This window comes from Poecilia reticulata, chromosome 15, assembly GCF_904066995.2.
Source record: "Poecilia reticulata chromosome 15, P_reticulata-male-v2, whole genome shotgun sequence".
In the NCBI taxonomy this organism is placed as follows: Eukaryota; Metazoa; Chordata; class Actinopteri; order Cyprinodontiformes; family Poeciliidae; genus Poecilia; species Poecilia reticulata.
This window is the reverse complement of record NC_088844.1, coordinates 5,758,189-5,778,027: the sequence shown is the minus strand read 5'-3', so window position 1 is coordinate 5,778,027 and position 19,839 is coordinate 5,758,189. Positions and strand designations below refer to the sequence as shown.

Below are 19,839 nucleotides of genomic sequence, written 5' to 3'. Positions count from 1 at the left end.
TCACAATATCAGCATTGGCAATTTGCATGACACTTGAGTTGTTGACTCTTTGCCACATGAAACGTTTTAGAAAGAAAATAATTTAAAGGGAGGTAAATGAACTACAGCAAACACTATCTGGAAGTGTCTGTCTGTCTGTACCTGCTCAGTCTTGACCCAGTGAACATTTTTCAGTGACGTTTCTTGGGAAGAAACCCACTCGCCAGTTATTTTTTGCTGATTTGCTGGGAGTTAGTATCACATTACAGAGACATGGACGCATGTGGGTAGGTGGTTTGATGGGGTGGGTCCGGTCTGTGTGGGTGTGGGCTTTTGGTTCGGTCCGGGTCCCCTGACACTCCTGGGCCCCTAAGAAACTCCCAAAAAGCGTTCTTGGGGTTAGCGTGTAGGCTCCCCCTCCTGACGTCATGTCTGGAGGCAGGCTGCGCGCGCCCCTGCTGACACCGTTCACCTCCAACTGAGGAACTTTGCTGGAGTTCTCCTCTCAGCTTCTCTGGCTGCAAACCGAGTCAGGCCGTGTTTAAAGAAGACAGGCGGCGCTTCTACAGCCCAGAGTTCTTCTGGCCGTACATGTCCTGCTTCATTTAAAACTTTTTTCTAATAAGCAGACACTTTCCTCCCCCCCCCACCAGCCCCTGGAGGAACGGTAACTTTGGCTGGAAGTCGCTGCTTACCTGAACATACTGAGGAATACCCAAGTTTCCCCGGCTCGCCTAAAGTGAAAGGAGTTGGAACCGGACTCAGACTAACTTCTTCTCCTCTCCCCGGACAGTTGTGGACATGGTTTGGGTTATATGGGGCCTCCTCTTCTCCGTCGGCTTGTTCCTCTCCCCTGTCTGCGAGTCGGTGGAGCGGCAGCAGAGTCGCAGCAGCTTCAGGAGGCTGTACGTGCTGCAGCCCGGGCCGGGGTCCGGCCCCGCTTCGGCTCCTGGGGAAGGCGGGGTGCGCCTCAGCTCCATCTCTACACGCCACGGCCCGTCCGGACAGCCCATGGCTTATAACGTGGATCTCACGGGAAGCTTTGGCAGCCAGGTTCGGAACCGCAGGATGGGGAATCCAGCGGCTCCAGCCCCACAACTACAGGACCAGAACCAGCAGAACCAGCTGATGAAGCTGTCCGGGTAAGAGGAACTAAACGGAAAGTCCAGGACTTGTTTCCAGCTTTTTACCTTAACCCACACAGTTAGGAACAGCATCTAACACTCCAGGGGAACAGCTGTGCAGACTCATGGATCGGTACCGATTAAGTTTGTTCCCGTTTAATTCTGATCAGAGCAGGAGCTTCAAAAACCCACAATACTGTTAACGCTGCATTTCTCTGATTACACCAACTATATTTATACTAAATTATATAAATAAAAAGTTGCTTTTTCAGCGTCTCACAGCAGACCATCTCTAATGATCACACTACCGCACGACCGTCACTGTGTGAATGATCGGCAGGCCAAATACCAATAAATCAGATTTCTGTTCAAGCACTTAAATCTTCCATCTCCATCTTCTTTGGCCTTTAATTGTATCAACAGATGATTAACCCCTTAATGCCCGAATTGTACAAAACAAGAAAAGGCCATTTGTTTTTCCTGTCAAACAGATGTTTTTAGTATTTTTAGTTGACATTATGTAAACATTACACTCAGCATTAGTGTAAATTTCAGCTATGATGCTTATTAGCTCCACCAGGAATGAAACAAACAGACTGTTTATTCTTAGTATGCTCACTTTGTTGATGCTGTTATACAAAAAAAAAAGACTTTGAACTTGAATCAAAATATGTTTCTGAACAGTTTTTAAAATAATGCAAAATCTTTGCCGTACTGTCCAAATAACTCCAAGCCTCTTTTTTGCAATATTAAATCATTAATCCATTATCTAACGCACTTATGCCTTTAGGTGCCTTTAAGGGAAGCTTTTATTCCCTGAATATAATAATAATAAATACAATTATATCTAAATTTTTTATAGTACCATTTAATATTAGTGTTGCTCATTTTAATTCCTCAAATGCCTAGTGTGTCCAAAAAGCGTCACACCCAAATTTAAAAATACCTTTTAGCATTTTGTTTACATGTTTTAATTAATGATGAAATGGGGATAAATGTTGCCATCCATACACATTCTGTAGGATTCAAAACTTCTGGCTCAATCAAGGAGCGTGCAGTTTTTTTTTCTTTAAAAGGTCTTTTAAAGAAAAAAAACCTGTCTGTCTGTGACAGACTGGTGACCTGTCCAGGGTGTACCCCGCCTCTCGCCCGGAACGTTAGCTGGAGATAGGCACCAGCAACCCTCCCGACCCCACTAAGGGACAAGGGTGTAAAGAAAGTGGATGGATGGGTGGTTTTTATGATATTTAATTCCTGACTTGAATGTCACAGTGCTAGTATGTATTATTTGCTTCTAACATCAGCAGGTCAGACCTTAAAGAAAAACATTAAATCAGTATCTTCTGGTAAAATCCCAATCGGCGTGTCTGTAGTCTGCATGGAGCTCTCCTGTGGTTCAACCTGTGTGACTTTGCTTGGGCTTTCTGCACCTGGCAGGACAAATATTTGACTTTTTTCACATTTGCTCTGACAAGTTTCTATGTATTTTTATTTTTTTATATATATATATTTTATTTTCGTATTTTTAGTATTTTTACATTCATTGTAAATGTCATGATTTATGGTAGTTGAGTGGTGAGGCAGATGCAGTAGACCCAGGTAATGGAGAGTAAATGGAGATTTAATGATGAAAAATGCAGAAATCCAGGCAGCACAGAGTGAGCAGAGCTAGTAGCTAATCTCTGGTAGTAACTGGTAATCAACTGACAGCAGGCAAGACAACTAGACAAGCTGACAAGGACCCAACAAAGAACACAGGTGGGTTTACACAGTGAGACAATCAGGGGAAACAAGGAACAGGTGTACTCAATCAAGGGATGGCTGGGACAACACAGAGACTCCACAGAACACAGAAACCTAAATAAACACACAGAACAACTCAAATCCTCACAGTAAATCAGATTCTGCTGTGAGCAAGCTGCTATCCAAAACTATTTTGTGATGTTTAAATACAAAACCAGCTTCCGTCAGGGTGGGAACCTTTTTACTGTGTAGGCTGGATGGTCTCAGTATGATTTTATGATCCACTTGAGAAAAATATTCAAACATGCATTTAATTACGTTTTTTAAACTGGAAAGCAGAGATTATAACATCTGCACTGCTAAAATAACTTGGTAATGAACAGCCACTGATGTTTTTGGTGGGCCTGCTGCAATAAGCAATAAATCTATGAATCTGTTTCTCTTTCTACCGAAAATTGGATGACAAAACTCTTCAGTCCGGTGCTCTGGTCTCAACTGCTCCATTTTTCAGGGAGAGTTTTGTCTATAGAGATTTATTTGTTGTTTTCTGTTCTGTTTACTTATTTTGGATATTTAAAATGTCTTCCAGTTTCAGCGTTAGATGTTCATTAGAATTTAAAGTAGATTCTTCTTTGAGAATGTGCCCCTGCATTATCATGCGATTTTTTAAAAATTTATTTATTCATTCATTTCATTTAGTACAAAAAAAACAACCTAACACGTTTTTTGATATACTAAAAAATACATCTCAATCCATATGTATTTCAAAATTTTAAAACAAAATGAAATGAAAGGCGGCAGAAAGAAGAAAAAAATCTTATAATATCTGCCCCTTTTTTCTCAACTCTTAATCAAAACAGGGGGAAAAAAATGGTTATCTTCTGCAACAAAAAAACAAGTCAGTCGTCTATCTCAATTAAACAATGTTAATATGAGCTCACTTTATACTGTTTCATACTTCTTCAAGAATCCAATCTTTGACAATCTCTTAAACATGTACAATGATTCAGCATTTTTAACATCATTTTGTAGGTCGTTCCACAATTTGACTCCTTGAATTGAGGTGCATCGTTCTTTCAAACTGGTTCTGAATTTGGGTTTCTTAAAAATCTGTATCCTCTTAAGATTATAACAGCTCTCTCTTTTTTTTGGATGTTTGAGGGTAATGTGTTTAGGTGTGCCTTATACATAACTAACAAAATATTATAATCAACTAAATCATAGAATTTCAATAACCTCAATTTACAAAACAATATATTGGATGGATATTTGCCATGTTTTCGGGTAATAACTCTTATAGCCCTTTTTTGCATGCCTTTTTTGTATTACATGCCTTTCCCCATACCTCATATATAATTATAATTATTATAATTATAACATCTCAAAAGTCTTCTCAAAACAACAGTATTTTTGCTTATCGCAGTAACTTCTGGGACAATTCCAACAAAATTTGTTATTCTAACAGGCCAAGTAATTGATAGTTTTTAAATACTCACTTTACACAACATTTAAACTTTTTGCTTTTGGTAGAGTAACACAAGGATAACCTGCTGATATCCAACTGTTGATAACTGGGACTATCTGCTCAGGCAGCCAGAAAGTGTGTTTTTTGTTGTTGTTATTTTTTGTGGCCATAGATATTTCAAAACATCCACATTGTCTCTTGCGAGAGAGGGAAAAAGTGTGAGATGCTTGATCTTTCAGACAGCTAGCTTCACAGCAACATGTGGGGGAAGGACAGTCGTCCAGACTTTCTCTGACATCTCATATTTAGTGACACATATGTGGTTTAGTGAAACCATATGAGCTCTGTGGTAGTACATTTTTGTGGTTTGGAAGTGTAACTTTTGACTCTCTACCCACCTGTAACCAAGGCCAGCCCAGTTCTGCTCTAGCAACAATCTGAAAAGTGATTTTTATGTAGCGTTTGGTTTGTCACGTCGGTCATGATCTGTATTTTCAGTCTTGCCAATCCACAGCTACAGTAGGCAAATGGAAATGAGAGCTAATGAGACGCTAACAAAGTATCTGAGGCCGTGTCCAGATGCTGGTGGTGCGCCTGCGCCACAGCTGCTGGGTTTGGTTGTCTGGCTGTGGTTCAGGCTGTGGTACCACTCTGCTAATTTAAACTAGTGCTGCCACTTTGATTTCTATAGATTTATATGCACAAAGCCCATTTAGGAAAGATCAATTCTGTTATACGTTTTCTTCAAAGTAGTCCAGAAAGGTGAAATGCTAAGCGCCACCTGGTTGCTGCCGTTGGATTTATGAAAGAAGAATGGATCTGAAAATTTGAAGAGGAACATTTTTCACTTAAAGAATTCCAAGTTTCTGTTTCCAGAGTATAATGGAACCAGTCTTTGGACTGGAACACTGAAGCTGGCACAATGGTTTCTTTGAACACCTCCAGTCTCTATGGCGACCATGCATCTAGAGAGTCATTTTTCTGGTGGAAAACATACAATTATCCAACAGTCCAAGAAAGCATTGCTCCTTCTCCCCTTCATAGTTCAGTCTTTAGAATTAGTTTTCATGTGTTGCTTGATAGTTATAAAAAAAAAATAAATTGTAATAAAATTGATGTTGAGCCAGACATGAAGGAACCCTTGAAACATAACTCTAAATTCTTTTGAATTTCATCATTTAATCAAGAAAACGCAGTTTTTGCATTTTGTTGCCAGTACTTAACATTGTTGAACATGTAACAGTCTTAATTGTGTAGTATCTCTTTAAGACATTCTAGTATCTCAGATGACGTCATGTATGCGTCGCTGTTTCTTTTTAGAGAACGTCTGAGAAACCTGCTATAGTTGGATACTGTAACAGTCGTTACAAATTGTTACAATACCTGGACTGAAAAGGACATATAACTCTCTTATGTTGGTGACGTTACAGGTTGCTTTGAACTCTGCTTATTTCATGTGCGAATGTTTAGCAGCCGTTCAACCGGGCTTGTAAGGTTGGTGAAGAGCGTTTTATTAAAGGACAACACTGTGGAATTCTCAGTACCAGTGTAGTTGTGAGTTTCTAACCGTTCAGTCAAGTCTACCGCCTCCTCTCCTCCCTTAAACACAACCTGAAGCATTACAAACAGATTACCTGGAAAAAATAATTAGTTATACAAACCAGATTCCAAAAAAGTTGGGACACTAAACAAATTGTGAATAAAAACTGAATGCAATAATGTGGAGATGGCAAATGTCAATATTTTATTTGTAATAGAACGTAGATGGCAGATCAAAAGTTTAATCTGAGTAAATGTAACATTTTAAAGGAAAAATATGTTAATTCAAAATTTCACAGTGTCTACAAATCCCAAAAAAGTTGGGACAAGTAGCAATAAGTGGCTGGAAAAAGGAAATTGATCATATAACAAACAGCTGGAAGACCAATTAACGCTAATTAGGTCAATTGACAACATGATTGGATATAAAAAGAGCTTCTTAGAGTGTCAGTGTCTCTCTGAAGCCAAGATAGTAAGAGGATCACCAATTCCATCATTGTTGCGCAGAAAGATAGTGCAGCAATACCAGAATGGTGTTACCCAGCGTAAAATAGCAAAGACTTTCAAGTTATCATCATCAACCATGCATATCATCATCAAAAGATTCAGAGAATGTGGAACAATCGCTGTGCGTAATGGTCAAGGCCGTAAAACTCTACTGGATGCTCGTGATCTCTGGGCCCTTAAACATCACTGCACCTCAAACAGGAATGCCACTGTCAAGGAAATAACAACATGGGCTCAGGAATACTTCCAGAAAGCATCGTCAGTGAACACAATCCACCCTGCCATCTGCCGCTGCCAGCTGAAACTCTACAGTGCAAAGAGGAAGCCATTTCTAAGCAAGCTCCACAAGCTCAGCCGTTTCACTGGGCCAGGAGTCATTTAAAATGCAGTGAGGCAAAATGGAAGACTCTTCTGCGGTAAGATGAGTCACAATTTGAAGTTCTTTATGGAACACTGGGACGCTATGTCATCCGGACCAGAGAGGACAAGGATAACCCAAGTTGTTATCAACGCTCCGTTCAGAAGCCTGCATCACTGATGGTGGGGGGTTGCACGAGTGCTTGTGGCCTGGGCAGCTTGCATGTCTGGAAAGGCTGCATTAATGCAGAGAACTATGTTCAGGTTCTAGAACAACATATGCTCCCATCTTGACGTCATCTCCTTCAGGGAAGACCTTGCATTTTTCAACAACATAATGTCAGACCACATTCTGCAGCAATCACAACATCATGGCTACGCAGGAGAAGGATCTGGGTGTCCAGCCTGCAGTCCAGATCTTTCACCTATAGAAAACATTTGCGCATCATAAAGAGGAAGGTGCGACAAAGAAGGCCCAAGACGATTGGACAGTTAGAGGCCTCTATTAGACATGAAGTGTAGAGCATTCCTCTTTCTAAACTTGAGAAACTGGTCTCCTCTGTCCCCAGACGTCTGTTGAGTGTTGTAAGAAGGGGAGATGCCACACAGTGGTAAAAATGGTCTTGTCCCAACTGTTTTGGGATTTGTTGACGTCATGAAATTTTGAAACAACATATTTTTCCTTTAAAATTATACATTCTCTCAGTTTAAACTTTTGATCTGTGATTTGTGTTCTATAGCGAATAAAATATTAAATGTTGTCACCTCCACATCATTGCATTCAGTTTTTATTCACAATTTGTGTAGTGTCACAACTTTTTGAAATCCGGTTTGCACTTACCAATAGGGCTGGCTAACACATCAATAACAATCCCTATTACAATAAATACATGAGCAATGTCAATAGATATGTCTGATAGTTCAATAGTTTACTGAACTCCAATCCAGAACCACACAGCATTCTGGGAGATGTAGGCAGAGGAAATGCTTTAGCTGCTCAACCTCTCATGGCCAGACAAGCTAGGTGAGTGTCATCAGCTAACTCACTCCTCTTTGGTAACCTAGCAACAACCTTTTGAGTAGCTTGGTTCATGTTTTGCCATTGTTCCTCATAATGGCTTAAAAAAAAACAATGGCATGGAGTAAATGAGCATAACAGCTTGAGACCAAATTGGGGGTAATACAGGTAATGTCCCCAGTTTGGCAATATTCCAAAACAAAAGTAACCTAATGATTATCGATATTGACTGATATAAAACAATATCGTGATACATTTTTCAGCCATATTGCCCATCACGTTTAGACAGACTGAGGTCTCATTAAAGACACAAATGTCAAAGCAAGCACATGGCACAGTGCAGGTTTTCACAACATGCAGCACAAAAATAGACCAAGGATTACTTCAGCTCAATTTAAACTAGTCTCGGCTTCTAATAGAAAAAAAGTTGACAGTTCAGGCCCAGAACTGAAACTGGTTGAAGTTTCAGTTGATCAACTTAGACTTGAACTGCAGCTTTAGAGGAAGATTCAGTACAACTATAAAAGTTATTTCAAGTAATAGTAATGTGATTAAAAACAAACCTCTCTACACAGATGTCTTTATTATTCCCTTCATACAAATCAATCTGATCCGAAGTTTGGTCTGAGGAAGCTGAAGCAAAATGACTGTGACATATAATACAGTAGCATGACCACAATGACTTATTCAAGGAAAGTAAGTTTCATTTTGATTGCTTCAGTCTTTATCCTTAAATTTACTTGTCTACTTGTATATCAGTTGGTTAAGTTGTGCTTAAGCTGAAGCATAATCTTTCCTTATTGGAGACGCCCATCACTAAAAACCAATAATTTGGTCCAACATCTTTCAGTGTCCTCAGTCAGTCAGCCCTGCTGACAGAATCTAGCAGCTCACGACTGTTAGATTCTTATCTGCAACCAGGCATATCTAACCTGGAACAGGGTTGTAATAAAAATCACATACTAAGCTTATGAATGTCCATTCAGATGTGACACAAGCAACAGAAATAATTGGAAAATGGAAAAGAAACAGCCTTTCAACAAGGAAACAACAGGCAGCATGAACCCTGGATCTGCAGTGCCACATTAACAGGAAGCAGACTGTTGAGCAGGTACAACATGAACACACCCCGCCAGATATCTGCAGCACCGTGGAAGCTGGTAATGACCCCGACAAGAGTCATTTGCTGGCGATGGGGGCGACAGAAACTCCCAGCTGTACCTTACTCACTTATCACACACTAAAACATTCTACCAGACTGCAGACTGAGCAGCTGGGACCAGACTGCTGGACCACACACAGCCTGCTGCTGCTTTTTCCCTTCATCTTACTCTCACTGAAGACTTCACATGAAAAAATGCAACTGGTACCACCTGGTAAAACGATTCAGTTTACAGGCACACTGGGCACAACCGTAATACTTGCTTAATATTTTTGAACTGTGCATTTCGAATGGAATGCGGAATGTACTGAGCTACATTCACACCTGGCAGTCTGGTAGTCACTAGTGAATCCTCCTCTGAACATATTCTGATCAGGTGTGACTGCTGTCGTCCTTGAGAATGAATCCTTTCACAACAATATGAGAACTGAGAGTTCTTGCTGGTAAAAGTTTTACTAACGGTTCTAAAAAAGTTCTGAATCATGATGGGGCTTAGTTCTCAACACGATGACACTGTTTTTTGTTTTATGTTAAAATAGTCTTTATTAAACGACAGCATGGTTAATATATTTATGTATTTTTTTTTATTCTGTGCTTATTTTAATATACTTTAAAAATCAGCCCCATCTTGCATCCACTAACATTGTGTCTTTAATTACCTACTGAATGGAAGTTACATCAGAGTTCCTGCTTACTGAATCCGGTAAGCATCTTTCTCTGACTTAAAGTCTTAAAAATCTTTCACGACATGCCTTGTGAACTGAGGACCATCCAGTGAGATGTGAATATGCAATACATTAACAATATGCTGTAGAAACGGATCCTGTCATGTGTAAGTCAGGTCAGTACTGGTGAACTGAAATTACATCTTTGTGAAGCTCAAAGATTACACAAGCAGAGTGAGGTGAAGTTTCTCGGTGGACTTAAAACACAACACTGCTGTTGACAAAATGCTGAACAAATGACCATAATTCTGCATGAACGAGCCGATGTTCCTCTGTGCTGGTGTTGTTGTGTGTTTGCAACAGTGTGACTTTCTCTGCTTGTTTTGGTGTGCAGGGTGAATGTCTGTGGAGGGCAGTGCTGTCACGGCTGGAGTAAAACTCAGGGATCGCAGCGGTGCACCAAACGTAAGTCTACACTAAATCCCCTATTAGTATGTAAATGCTGTTTTTAATGTACATAGCATATGATTTACAACATCTCTGAATAAATTTTAACACTGATGGTCATTACTTCAGTGGATGTGTCTTTGACAGATGGAAGAAATAAAAAAATCAAAGATCCTGATCATTGTGGAAACGAGCAAAGCTTTCACCTTTTGCTGTTTTGTATAATAGTTTGGGGTTGAGTTAAACTCTAAAACATTTTTAGCAGAGAGTTAAAACTGGATTCTCTGTTTTGCACGTAATGTTGCAGGTCTTTAAAACAAAATTAGGGGAAACACTTTTTAACACCTTTGTAAAACCATCTAATGTTCTGCTGAACCAAAGCTATCTGCTTTGTGAAACAGAATAATAATAAATGTTGACCTCTGGCAACTGATCTGTTAAATTGTTTTTCATTCACACCTTAACTCACACCTTACAGTTTCACTCTTGGGATTAATAAACATGGTTTATTAACCCCAAAATGTGGTCTATTAAAAAAGTGAAATTCAGAATAATAAAAATAGAAAAAGGGAGAAAATAAAATGGATTTCACGGGGCCCTACAAAAGACCTTTGCAGGAGCTGCAAAAACCCATAGCTCAGGTTGGAGAATGTGGACTTTTTGTAAGAGTAGCAAGAAGAAGGATGTTATTGAAATGAAGCCATGAGAGGTTCTGTTACCAGAAACCATTTAAAAGATCCAGCTGGAAGAATGTGCTCTGGTCTGTCAAGAACAGCTTTGTTGGCTTACACGCAAAAGACTGACTGGTGGAAAACAAACACCTCATATCCTCCTGATCACACCATTCCCATCCTAAAACACTGTGGCAGTAACTAGTTGTACTGCAACTTCTCTGCTGGAGGTGGTGCAGCTGAGTTCTCTAAGCTCATTTTTGGTTGATGTCCCATCTACTGCTAGTTTAGCACTACAGCACCCTCTTTAGTTGAATTTTTATCCATCCATCCATCCATCCATCCATCCATCCATCCATCCATCCATCCATCCATCCATCCATCCATCCATCCATCCATCCATCCATCCATCCATCCATCCATCCATCCATCCATCCATCCATCCATTTTCTTCCGCTTATCCGGGGTCAGGTCGCGGGGGCAGCAGCTTCAGATGGGACTTCAGACTTCCCTCTCCCCAGCCACTTCTTCCAGCTCCTCCGGGGGAATCCCAAGGCGTTCCCAGGCCAGCCGAGAGACATAGTCCCTCCAAAATGTCCTGTGTCTTCCCCGAGGCCTCCTCCCGGTGGGACGTGCCCGGAACACCTCACCAGGGAGGCGTCCAGGAGGCATCCTTACCAGATGCCCGAGCCACCTCAACTGGCTCCTCTCGACGTGGAGGAGCAGCGGCTCTACTTTGACTCCCTCCTGGATGACTGAGGAAGTCATCCAGGAGGGATGACTCCCTCAGTCACCCTATCTCTAAGGGAGATAGGGTCAGAATTTTTATGTGTAAATCATATAAATTGTTCTATCATAATTGACAGCTGGAGCTCCTTTCCTGGCACAATGCACCGACTAAAGAGGCGGTGTTCGTTCGGGGTTTCACAGGCCAGTACCATCTGCTGTTGGTCAGGTGGAATTAAATCTCACATGTAAGTGCCAGACTTTGTAATAAGCCAAAAACATGTTGGAAAGTAAGAATCTTTGCTGCTTTTTTCTATCGTCTCAGTCTTGCTCCCAGCCGCCTCACACACTGTTAATAAAAATGAAGTAAGTATGTAATAATATTGTATGTGACTCTACAAAATAACTTATATAGTTCACTTCATTATTTACTGTTCAGTCACACATAAATGGCATATACAGTCATATTACATACATTTGAAAATTATTGAAAAGTTTATATATTTCAGTAACTTAATTCCCCAAGTGAAGCATATTAGATTAATTCCACACAGAATGATCTGTTCTGACTCTCAGCTTATAGTTAATGAAAACATGACATTCAGGGCTAGAATATTACATCAGACTAATAAAAATTATGTTTAATGCAGAAATGGGGGTTTTATAAAAAACATTTATGCCTGCTTAAAGGTTGGTATTTTATAAAAGGTACTTTTAAACTTACAAACAAGCCTCATTTAAGGCATATTGTAATTGTTGGAGATGCTCTTGTTCTTGCAGAGACTCTAGATAGTAAAGGGAGGCATAAAAGCCAGTGATAACTTTTACACTGAAAAAAGTATAAAAGCTACCATCATCCATGATCGCTGCACCACCATCCACGTGTGGACGGTCAGTTGTGTTGTGTCCTCATGTGACCCCTTTGAAACAGAATCGCCCCCTAGCCCCTGTTGTCCGGCATGTTTAATCCTACTCTGCTGCAGATACAGGAGATTTACTGACCGTTCTAAATTCCTCATAAACATCAGACTGTTGGTCTACATCAAGGCTCGCCAAGTTTCCAGTGCTTCTTGGCTTTTCAGCCACTGCTGCTTAGTTCAGCCTTCATAAGAACTTCATTTGCTGTTTGTCTGCCTCAAAGGGAAAATCCCTTCAAGCAACAGTTTTGCTTACATTTTCCATAGATGCCATGGACGTACCTGCCGTGTTGCTGAGGTGTTAAACTGCCACCACAGGCTAGCTGTTTTTTATTCCCAGGCAGCATTGTTCAGGAGAACTGCAGCAGGGAGCTGGCATCAGGGTGTCTGCAGGATTGCTGTGTGGGATTATGTGCCAACCGAGGAATATGAAAAGGTCTCAATTTGACTCATTTTAAAGCAAATGAGGATTTAAAAAAAGAAATAAGTTTTGGGGTGTTGCGTGGTGCAGTGGTCAGGCCGGGCATACACAGAGGCTGCAGACCTCAGTCCTGAGTTCCACTCTGACCTCGGTTCCTTTACCGCATGCCTATTCCTCCATTTTCTCTGCCACCACCGCATCTCTCCAAGATTCAGGTTAGGACTTTGGCTAGGCCACTCCAAAGACTTATTTTCAGAGGTGGACTTGCTGGTGTTCTGCATCGTTGTGCTGCTGCAGAAGCCAAGTTGCTTTCCGCTTGAGATCACCAGCTGATGACCGGACGTTCTCATCCAGGAGGTTTTGGTTGACAGCACAATACATGGTTCCACTTATTCCATGAAGTCTTCCAAGGTCCCAAAGCAGCAAAACGACCCTAGACCATCACACTGCCAACACCATGTTTACTGTTGGAATGTTTTTATGGCAAATGTAATGGGACACACAGCTTCCAGAGAGTCCAACCATTGTCTCATCAGTCCACAGAATGTTTTCTAAAATTCTTGGGAATCATCAAAATCTGTTCTGGAAAAACTGAGACCTGGGAACTCTGCCATGCAGGCCATTTTTGCAAAGTCTCTCTGTCCTGGAGTGGAAGTAAGACCTCTGACCTTAACTTAGCCAAGTGAGGCCTGCAGTCCATTGGGTGTTGTTGTGGGGTCTTTAGCGACCTCTTAGATGAGTCATGGCTGCATTCTTGGGGTAATTTTGGTGTAGCAGCTTCACCACTGTTCCACGTTTTCATCATGTATGGGTAACAGCTCTCACTTTGGTTCAGTCCTAAAGCTTTAGAAATGGATTCATAAACCTTTCCAGGTTGGTAGATGTCTATTTTCTATTTTTTTCTGAATTTCTTTGCATTTTGGCATAATATCTAGATTTTGAGGATCTTATTTCACGAGCCTGGGTCTGGCTAGAGACAGTGAACTCAATGTGATAAACCACAGTTATGTTTTAACAGCGGGAATAATCCCTTTTTAACACAGCCATGCAAGTTATTTTTTCTCCATTAATAATTAACTCCATTTAAAAACTGCATTTTGTGTTTACTTGTTTAATCTGTGACTAATATTTAAATTGGTTTCATGTACTGAAACATTTAAGTTTGACAAAAATACATAAAATCAGGAAGGGGGCAAACGCTTTTTCACACCACTGTATTTTGAAAACTAATCTTATGAGAACTGAAATCATTAAGTCAACATTTTATTTATAATTCAGTCTTTGTGATATTTGCACAGACTGATAGTGGTAACGTAATTGGGAGACTGTGCAGCAGCTCTAAGACAGATAACGATCATGTGAAGACCACACCACGCTGTGAGGCTGTTCACATCTGCAACAGAAGTTGTGTCATTCTTTTAAATTCCTTCGGTTATTTAATCCTATTTGCACAAGAAAGCACAGAGATTGTCTTTTGTGCAAAGTAATGCTGCATGACTGTGCATGTGGGAAACAAAAATGCATCAGTCAGCAATTTGCAGTTATAGAATTGTTTTATTGGGTTTTCCTGCAGATCTTTTCGACTGCACAGCCATTACCTTTGTGTGTAACTGCAGTGGTTGATTGTCGCCCTCACACTTACCTTTTATAATCAACTTATTTTGTTACGATTTTATTTTATGTGTCTAAATCTAATTTTGACTACCTCTGTGGAACTTATCTGAAGAAAGCTGCTGATGTTTGGTTTATACTAGGGTCACATACTGAGGTAAGAAGCACCTAATGTGATAAGCAAAGCATATACCCGCCCCATAGCGAACATTACTGCGGTTAACCTCATTATTGCTCGCAGTCGTGATGTTCTAGGATTTGGTTTCATTTTTATTTCATCACCTACATCTTCCCTCCACCTACACTTGGTTTTTCTTCAAGTGGAAGAAAGTGGAAGACCAGGTAGCTCAGATTTGTTTTCCCAAACTATGCGACAAAAATAAAATAAAATTGCTGATAAAGCCATGTGCTTTAGATCCACGTTGCTCATCAGATTCAGAAGCTTATCTAGAAACTTTCCCATGACTCCTCCATATTGGTGGGAGTCATGCAGCGTCAAATAGTTGAATTGGATGAAATAATAGCACTTTGTCAAATTGGCCTAATTTATGTCATGAACATGTTATTGACAAAAAAGCTGTATGTGGTGGAACTGAAACAGTTGTTTTAAAGCTAAATAATGTATGGATTCCAGCCATACGTTAGTTGGCTGGAACGTCTTGTTGACGTTGAGGAAAATTAAAAAGTATTCTTTCTTTCAGAGTTTTTGTAGAGGTTTTGAGTCAGACTATCTAAGATAGTTTGGGTTTTAGTTTCTTTTTTTTTATTATTCAACAGAACTATTACTCCCAATCCTTCAACACAAACGTATTGAAAACCATTGATCTAAACCAGACCAGAAAGTACACTCACTGACAAAAACTGTTTTAAACCAGTTTAGGCTCCCAGCAGGAACAGCATCAAATAGACTTCAGTGGGACTCATCTCATGCTTTGCTTGGACTCAAGGTTTGCTGAGGACCACAACCTTCTCTTTCTTCTGTTTTATAATTATATTTCAAATAGACTACTTTTTTAAAAAAGGTTTATTAACTCTAGTGGCCTTTATTTGATAGTGAATTGACAGGAAAGAGGGTAATGAGAGAAGGAGGCATGCTGCAAAGGTCACCAGGTCGGGAATCGAACCTGCGACAGCTGTGTTAAGGACTAAGGGACCTTATGTGGGTTGTGCTTAACCTCTGCACCACCACAGCACACCCAACTACTTTTTATTGTCTGTGGTGTTTTCTGTGTGTGTCTTGGTTATTATGTGACATCATCAGAGTATAGTCTTTAACAAATGAAGAGCTTTATTTATTTATAGATTTTTAAAATTTTTTATAAAGTCACTCTTGTCTGGTGGGAAGATAAGCATTTCCTCCATCAGGAGCTTTAATGAGACACAGAAATTCTCAACAGGCGCTCTTATTTTTGGGTCTATCTGAGCTCCTGGGGGGCCGGCAGTGACTCATAATATGGAATTCAATACCTCATACATTGATGTCATATCTTTCCCCCTTCTACCTACTTTTGAATTCAGCAAACATCTGTCCTCGCCACACACAAGGTGAAACAGGCTGTTGTATTTGCTCCAAAGTCTGAGCAATTTTCCCTCCTGTTCTTAAGAACATCAAGCTGTTGTACCAGGGCAATGACATTTAAAACAACCATCAAAAGTGGCTTGATGCATTTCCAGTCTCAAGCTAATTACCAGTCCATACTGCTTCCCCATCACTACCAAGCTGAGCCTTTAATGTCGCTGACCTGAGAGACTGGGCCCAGCAGCCTGAGGGTGGGTGGGGAAAAATATTTACATTAGACGGAGAAGAAAGGCTTCAACCAAGGTGGAACAATTTACAGCACTGTTATTTCAAAATATTAATGTAAAATCAGAGGGTGGATTGGGAGTTGTGGGGGATCCACAGCAATGAGGTCATTTTTAATTTTTGAGGTAATCCTGTTGTGAAAGATGGGTGTAACCCAACTGTCCTGAAAACACAGACATACATTCTTGTTGAGCTGCAGCTGCATCTAAAACTTTAAATGTTATACCTTTCAGTGTCTGTCTATCTCTGCATAGTTTTAACCTTGTTAGCATATCCAGACAATATGTGTGGATTATTTCCAGAGACCAAAAAAAAAGAAAAATCTCTCTGAGGTTTGAACTATTATCTCTTATTTGAATAGAAGTCAGAGAGCAGAGGGTCAAACTGCCCCCTGTTGTTTCGACCTGCAGTTTTTTCTAACATATCTGGACATCGGCATTTTTTAAAACAACATTTACCGATACTGAAGAATTAAGAAGACTTGAAGATTTTCAGTAATGAACAAATTATCTAAAGCATTCATTTATTCCCACAGATAAATCAGGTTAGGCACATTATGATGAAAATATCATCCATGTCCACTTATCCTTAACTGGAATACACAGACTCAAAAAGAAGCCATTTTGCTGAAAGAACAAAATCAGGACGGCAATTACACCAAAACGGTGCAAAAAATATATACGTTTTTCATTTAAGATAAAAGAAAAAAATATTAAATATTAAAAACCTTCAAGCACAAATTATAAGATAGTGCCACCTAACAGCTGTCAGTCCTGTCAGGGATTCTTCACATCACCAGTCTGAGAACTTTGCATGTTTTAAAACACTTTTTGCTATGCAGCTGTGTAAGAGCTGCACTCAAACATGCTGTGGTGCAGCATGTTTGAATTTTAATCCTAATGTGCCTTGTAACTACAGGCCAATTTCCAAATTACCTTTTTTGTCCAGGATTTTAGAAAAGGCTGTTTTTAATCAACTGCAGACCTTTTTAAATGCTCATAGTGTTGGCGAAGAATTTCAGTCTGGTTTTAAATTCCACCGTAGCACAGAGCCAGAACTGCTAAGAGTTCTTAATGATGTCCTCTTAACTATTGATTCAGGTCGCTCAGTTGTTTTAGCTCCTTTAGGCCCAAGCGCTTCCTTTGGTACGGTCAATCACAGAATTCTTTTATCAAGCCTGGAGAACACTGTCGGTCTCAATTGTAGTTTTAGTGTGGTTTAGATCTTATCCGGTCTTTTGTTTTGTGTCTATGGGAGAATATTCCTCTTCTCCAAAAGCCATTTTTTGTGGAGTACCTCAAGGATCCATTCTTGGTCTCAATTTATTTTCTCTATACATTGTCACTGGGTTCTACTTTTGGAAAGCATAATATTTATTTTTCTTGCTTTGTGAAAAACACATCTGCTGAGCTCGTCATCCAAACTACCACACTCCAAAGAGAGGTTATAAACAGCATTAATGGACAGCATGGAGAAGCCTTGTTGTGATCATGTGACGGGGGAGTGTTGGAGAGGGTAGAGATTCTTAAAGTGTCAGATGATGCAAACAGGGTTTCCCCCAGTGTATTATAAGCGGGACACCAGGCTTTACATTCCCTCAGGCTAAAAGCTGTTTATTTCAGATGGTTTTTTTTATACACCAGTAACAGTAACAGTAAAGATGATTACTGGTTCATAGTCGATGCATTGAAATGTGCTCAAAGGGGGTGCACACCCGTTGTACCATTCCTGCACCTGCCAGTTGCCCTCACACACTGTTATTTCCACATTTGGATGCCTGTTTGTGAACAATAATGAATTATTGTCTTAACAGACAAACATTTGTTTGGACTCAGTTGCACAAATAAAGATTTAGGGTCTATGATAAATATTTTATTTTAGCAATACTGTTCTTTGCTTACTATTTTTAAACATCTTTTTTTGTTGCAATTACTGTAGGCTACTGTAGGCTGCACAGTGGCGAGGGTTGGTAGCATTGTTGTCTTGCAGCAAGAAGGTTCTGGGTTTGATTCCTGGCCTGGGGTCTTTCTGCATGGAGTTTGCATGTTCTCCCTGTGCATGGTGGGTTCTCTCCGGGTACTCCGGCTTTCTCCCTGACTGTCAGGTTAATTGGTTTCTCCAAATTGTCCCTAGGTGTGAGTGTGTGTGTGTGCATGGTTGTGTGTCCTGTGTGTCTCTGTGTTGCCCTGCGACAGACTGGCGACCTGTCCAGGGTGTACCCCGCCTCTCGCCCGGAATGTTAGCTGGAGATAGGCACCAGCACCTCCCGACCCCACTAAGGGACAAGGGTGTAAAGAAAATGGATGGATGGATGCAATTACTGTAGTTATAGTTGAACTATGCTGATGAGTGTGTATGTGTTATAGTCCTTAAAAAGCAAACTGAAAGTGACCAAATCAGGACCCAGCAGGTGAACTTTCAGAGAATATTGAAAACCATTAGGTTCCAAAAAGACTGACTGGTGCAAACCAAACCAAACCAAAGAGGATCTGTGCTTCCAGATCTCCTCAGAGTACTCTGGTTTATTACTGCTGTATTCTTACACACACTTAGACACACTGCTGCTCTTCAGTGGGAAATTGCCTCATACAGGCTACAAACCCAGGGTGGAGTTTCATTGCTTAATTACGCTGGAACTTCCCACCCTGCTTGTAGCCCATATTACAGTTCATATTCATTTTTGAAAAAAAAAAAAAAAAAGTAACGCTATTACTTTGCACACAAATACTGTACGCCAAAAATCCAGAGCGTCTCAATGGTTGGACTGCTTCCTGTGGCGGGTGACTGTGGGGAAAACTGGAACACGTTTATCAGCTTTGATCAGACTGAGGCTTCAGAAAAGGAGGAGCCCAACTGCAGAGGGAGTAACTTTGTTCATTTGCCAGATGTCTCTCAGCAGCTATTTAGTTTTCCCTTCATTAATCATTTTCACAAATCTCAATGCCACCAATTAGGCTAACAAGCCCACTGTGGGGTGACACACCCCTGTGGGAGAGAGAGGAGGGCCTAGCTCTTTCTGAGTCATTCCTCCTGCTGACTTCAAGCACACAGTCATACCTTTTTGAGGTTGCTGACTTGAAAGGGTGTTTTCCAGTTTTCATTAAAATCATTTCATTGAATGCTTTGTGTGGTGAGGAGGTTTCCTGAATCCCTCCCGGGTTAGTACAGGAGTTATGGCTTTAGTTAGGAAATGACTGAATTTTAGACATTTGCAATGAATAGTAAGAGGTTTTGCAGGCGGCTATCTTTTATCTCCTTTTCTTTGTTTAGTAGAACCAGTGTGTGAACGTCTGCCATGTCGTCTGGTGAGATTGGCTTTGTAGTTGAAAAATGGATACCCCTATAATCTGCCTGGGGAGAGTAGAGCTGCTAGTAATTGCAGACTCTATGCTAGTCTCCCATGACACACACACACAGATGCACACATAAGCCCAAAATTTCATAACAGGTACTGCATAGCTACAATCAGTTAGTAGTAGTGGTTATGATTTCCTGTAGTGAGTTTGAAGTTGTGGGATCTATGCTTTTCATTAATCAGTAGATGAGGACAATTTCAGAGATGCACATAATCCGGTTCGTGTTAAATAAATAAGAATATCATCAAAAAGTTGCTTTATTTCACTTTCTGAGATCCTTTCAGACACAAACCCAGCAGGCATTAATCAGCATCAGAAATTATGAGT

General features: G+C 40.4%; 1 protein-coding gene across 4 annotated transcripts in view; it reads left to right on the top strand.

Moving 5' to 3' along the window:
• Positions 1-287: 287 nt before the first annotated feature.
• Positions 288-19,839, top strand: part of ltbp1 (latent transforming growth factor beta binding protein 1) — a 77,867-nt gene continuing 58,315 nt past the window's right edge. For 2 of the 4 annotated variants that reach the window (XM_081616109.1, XM_081616107.1), the window contains exons 1-2: positions 297-1,121; positions 9,954-10,024. In XM_081616109.1, the coding sequence (XP_081472235.1) occupies positions 781-1,121; positions 9,954-10,024 (412 nt within the window). In that variant the 5' untranslated portion in view covers positions 297-780. Of the gene's footprint in view, positions 1,122-9,953; positions 10,025-19,839 lie in introns of all 4 variants that reach the window. The other 2 variants (XM_081616110.1, XM_081616108.1) reach the window with 2 other exon arrangements.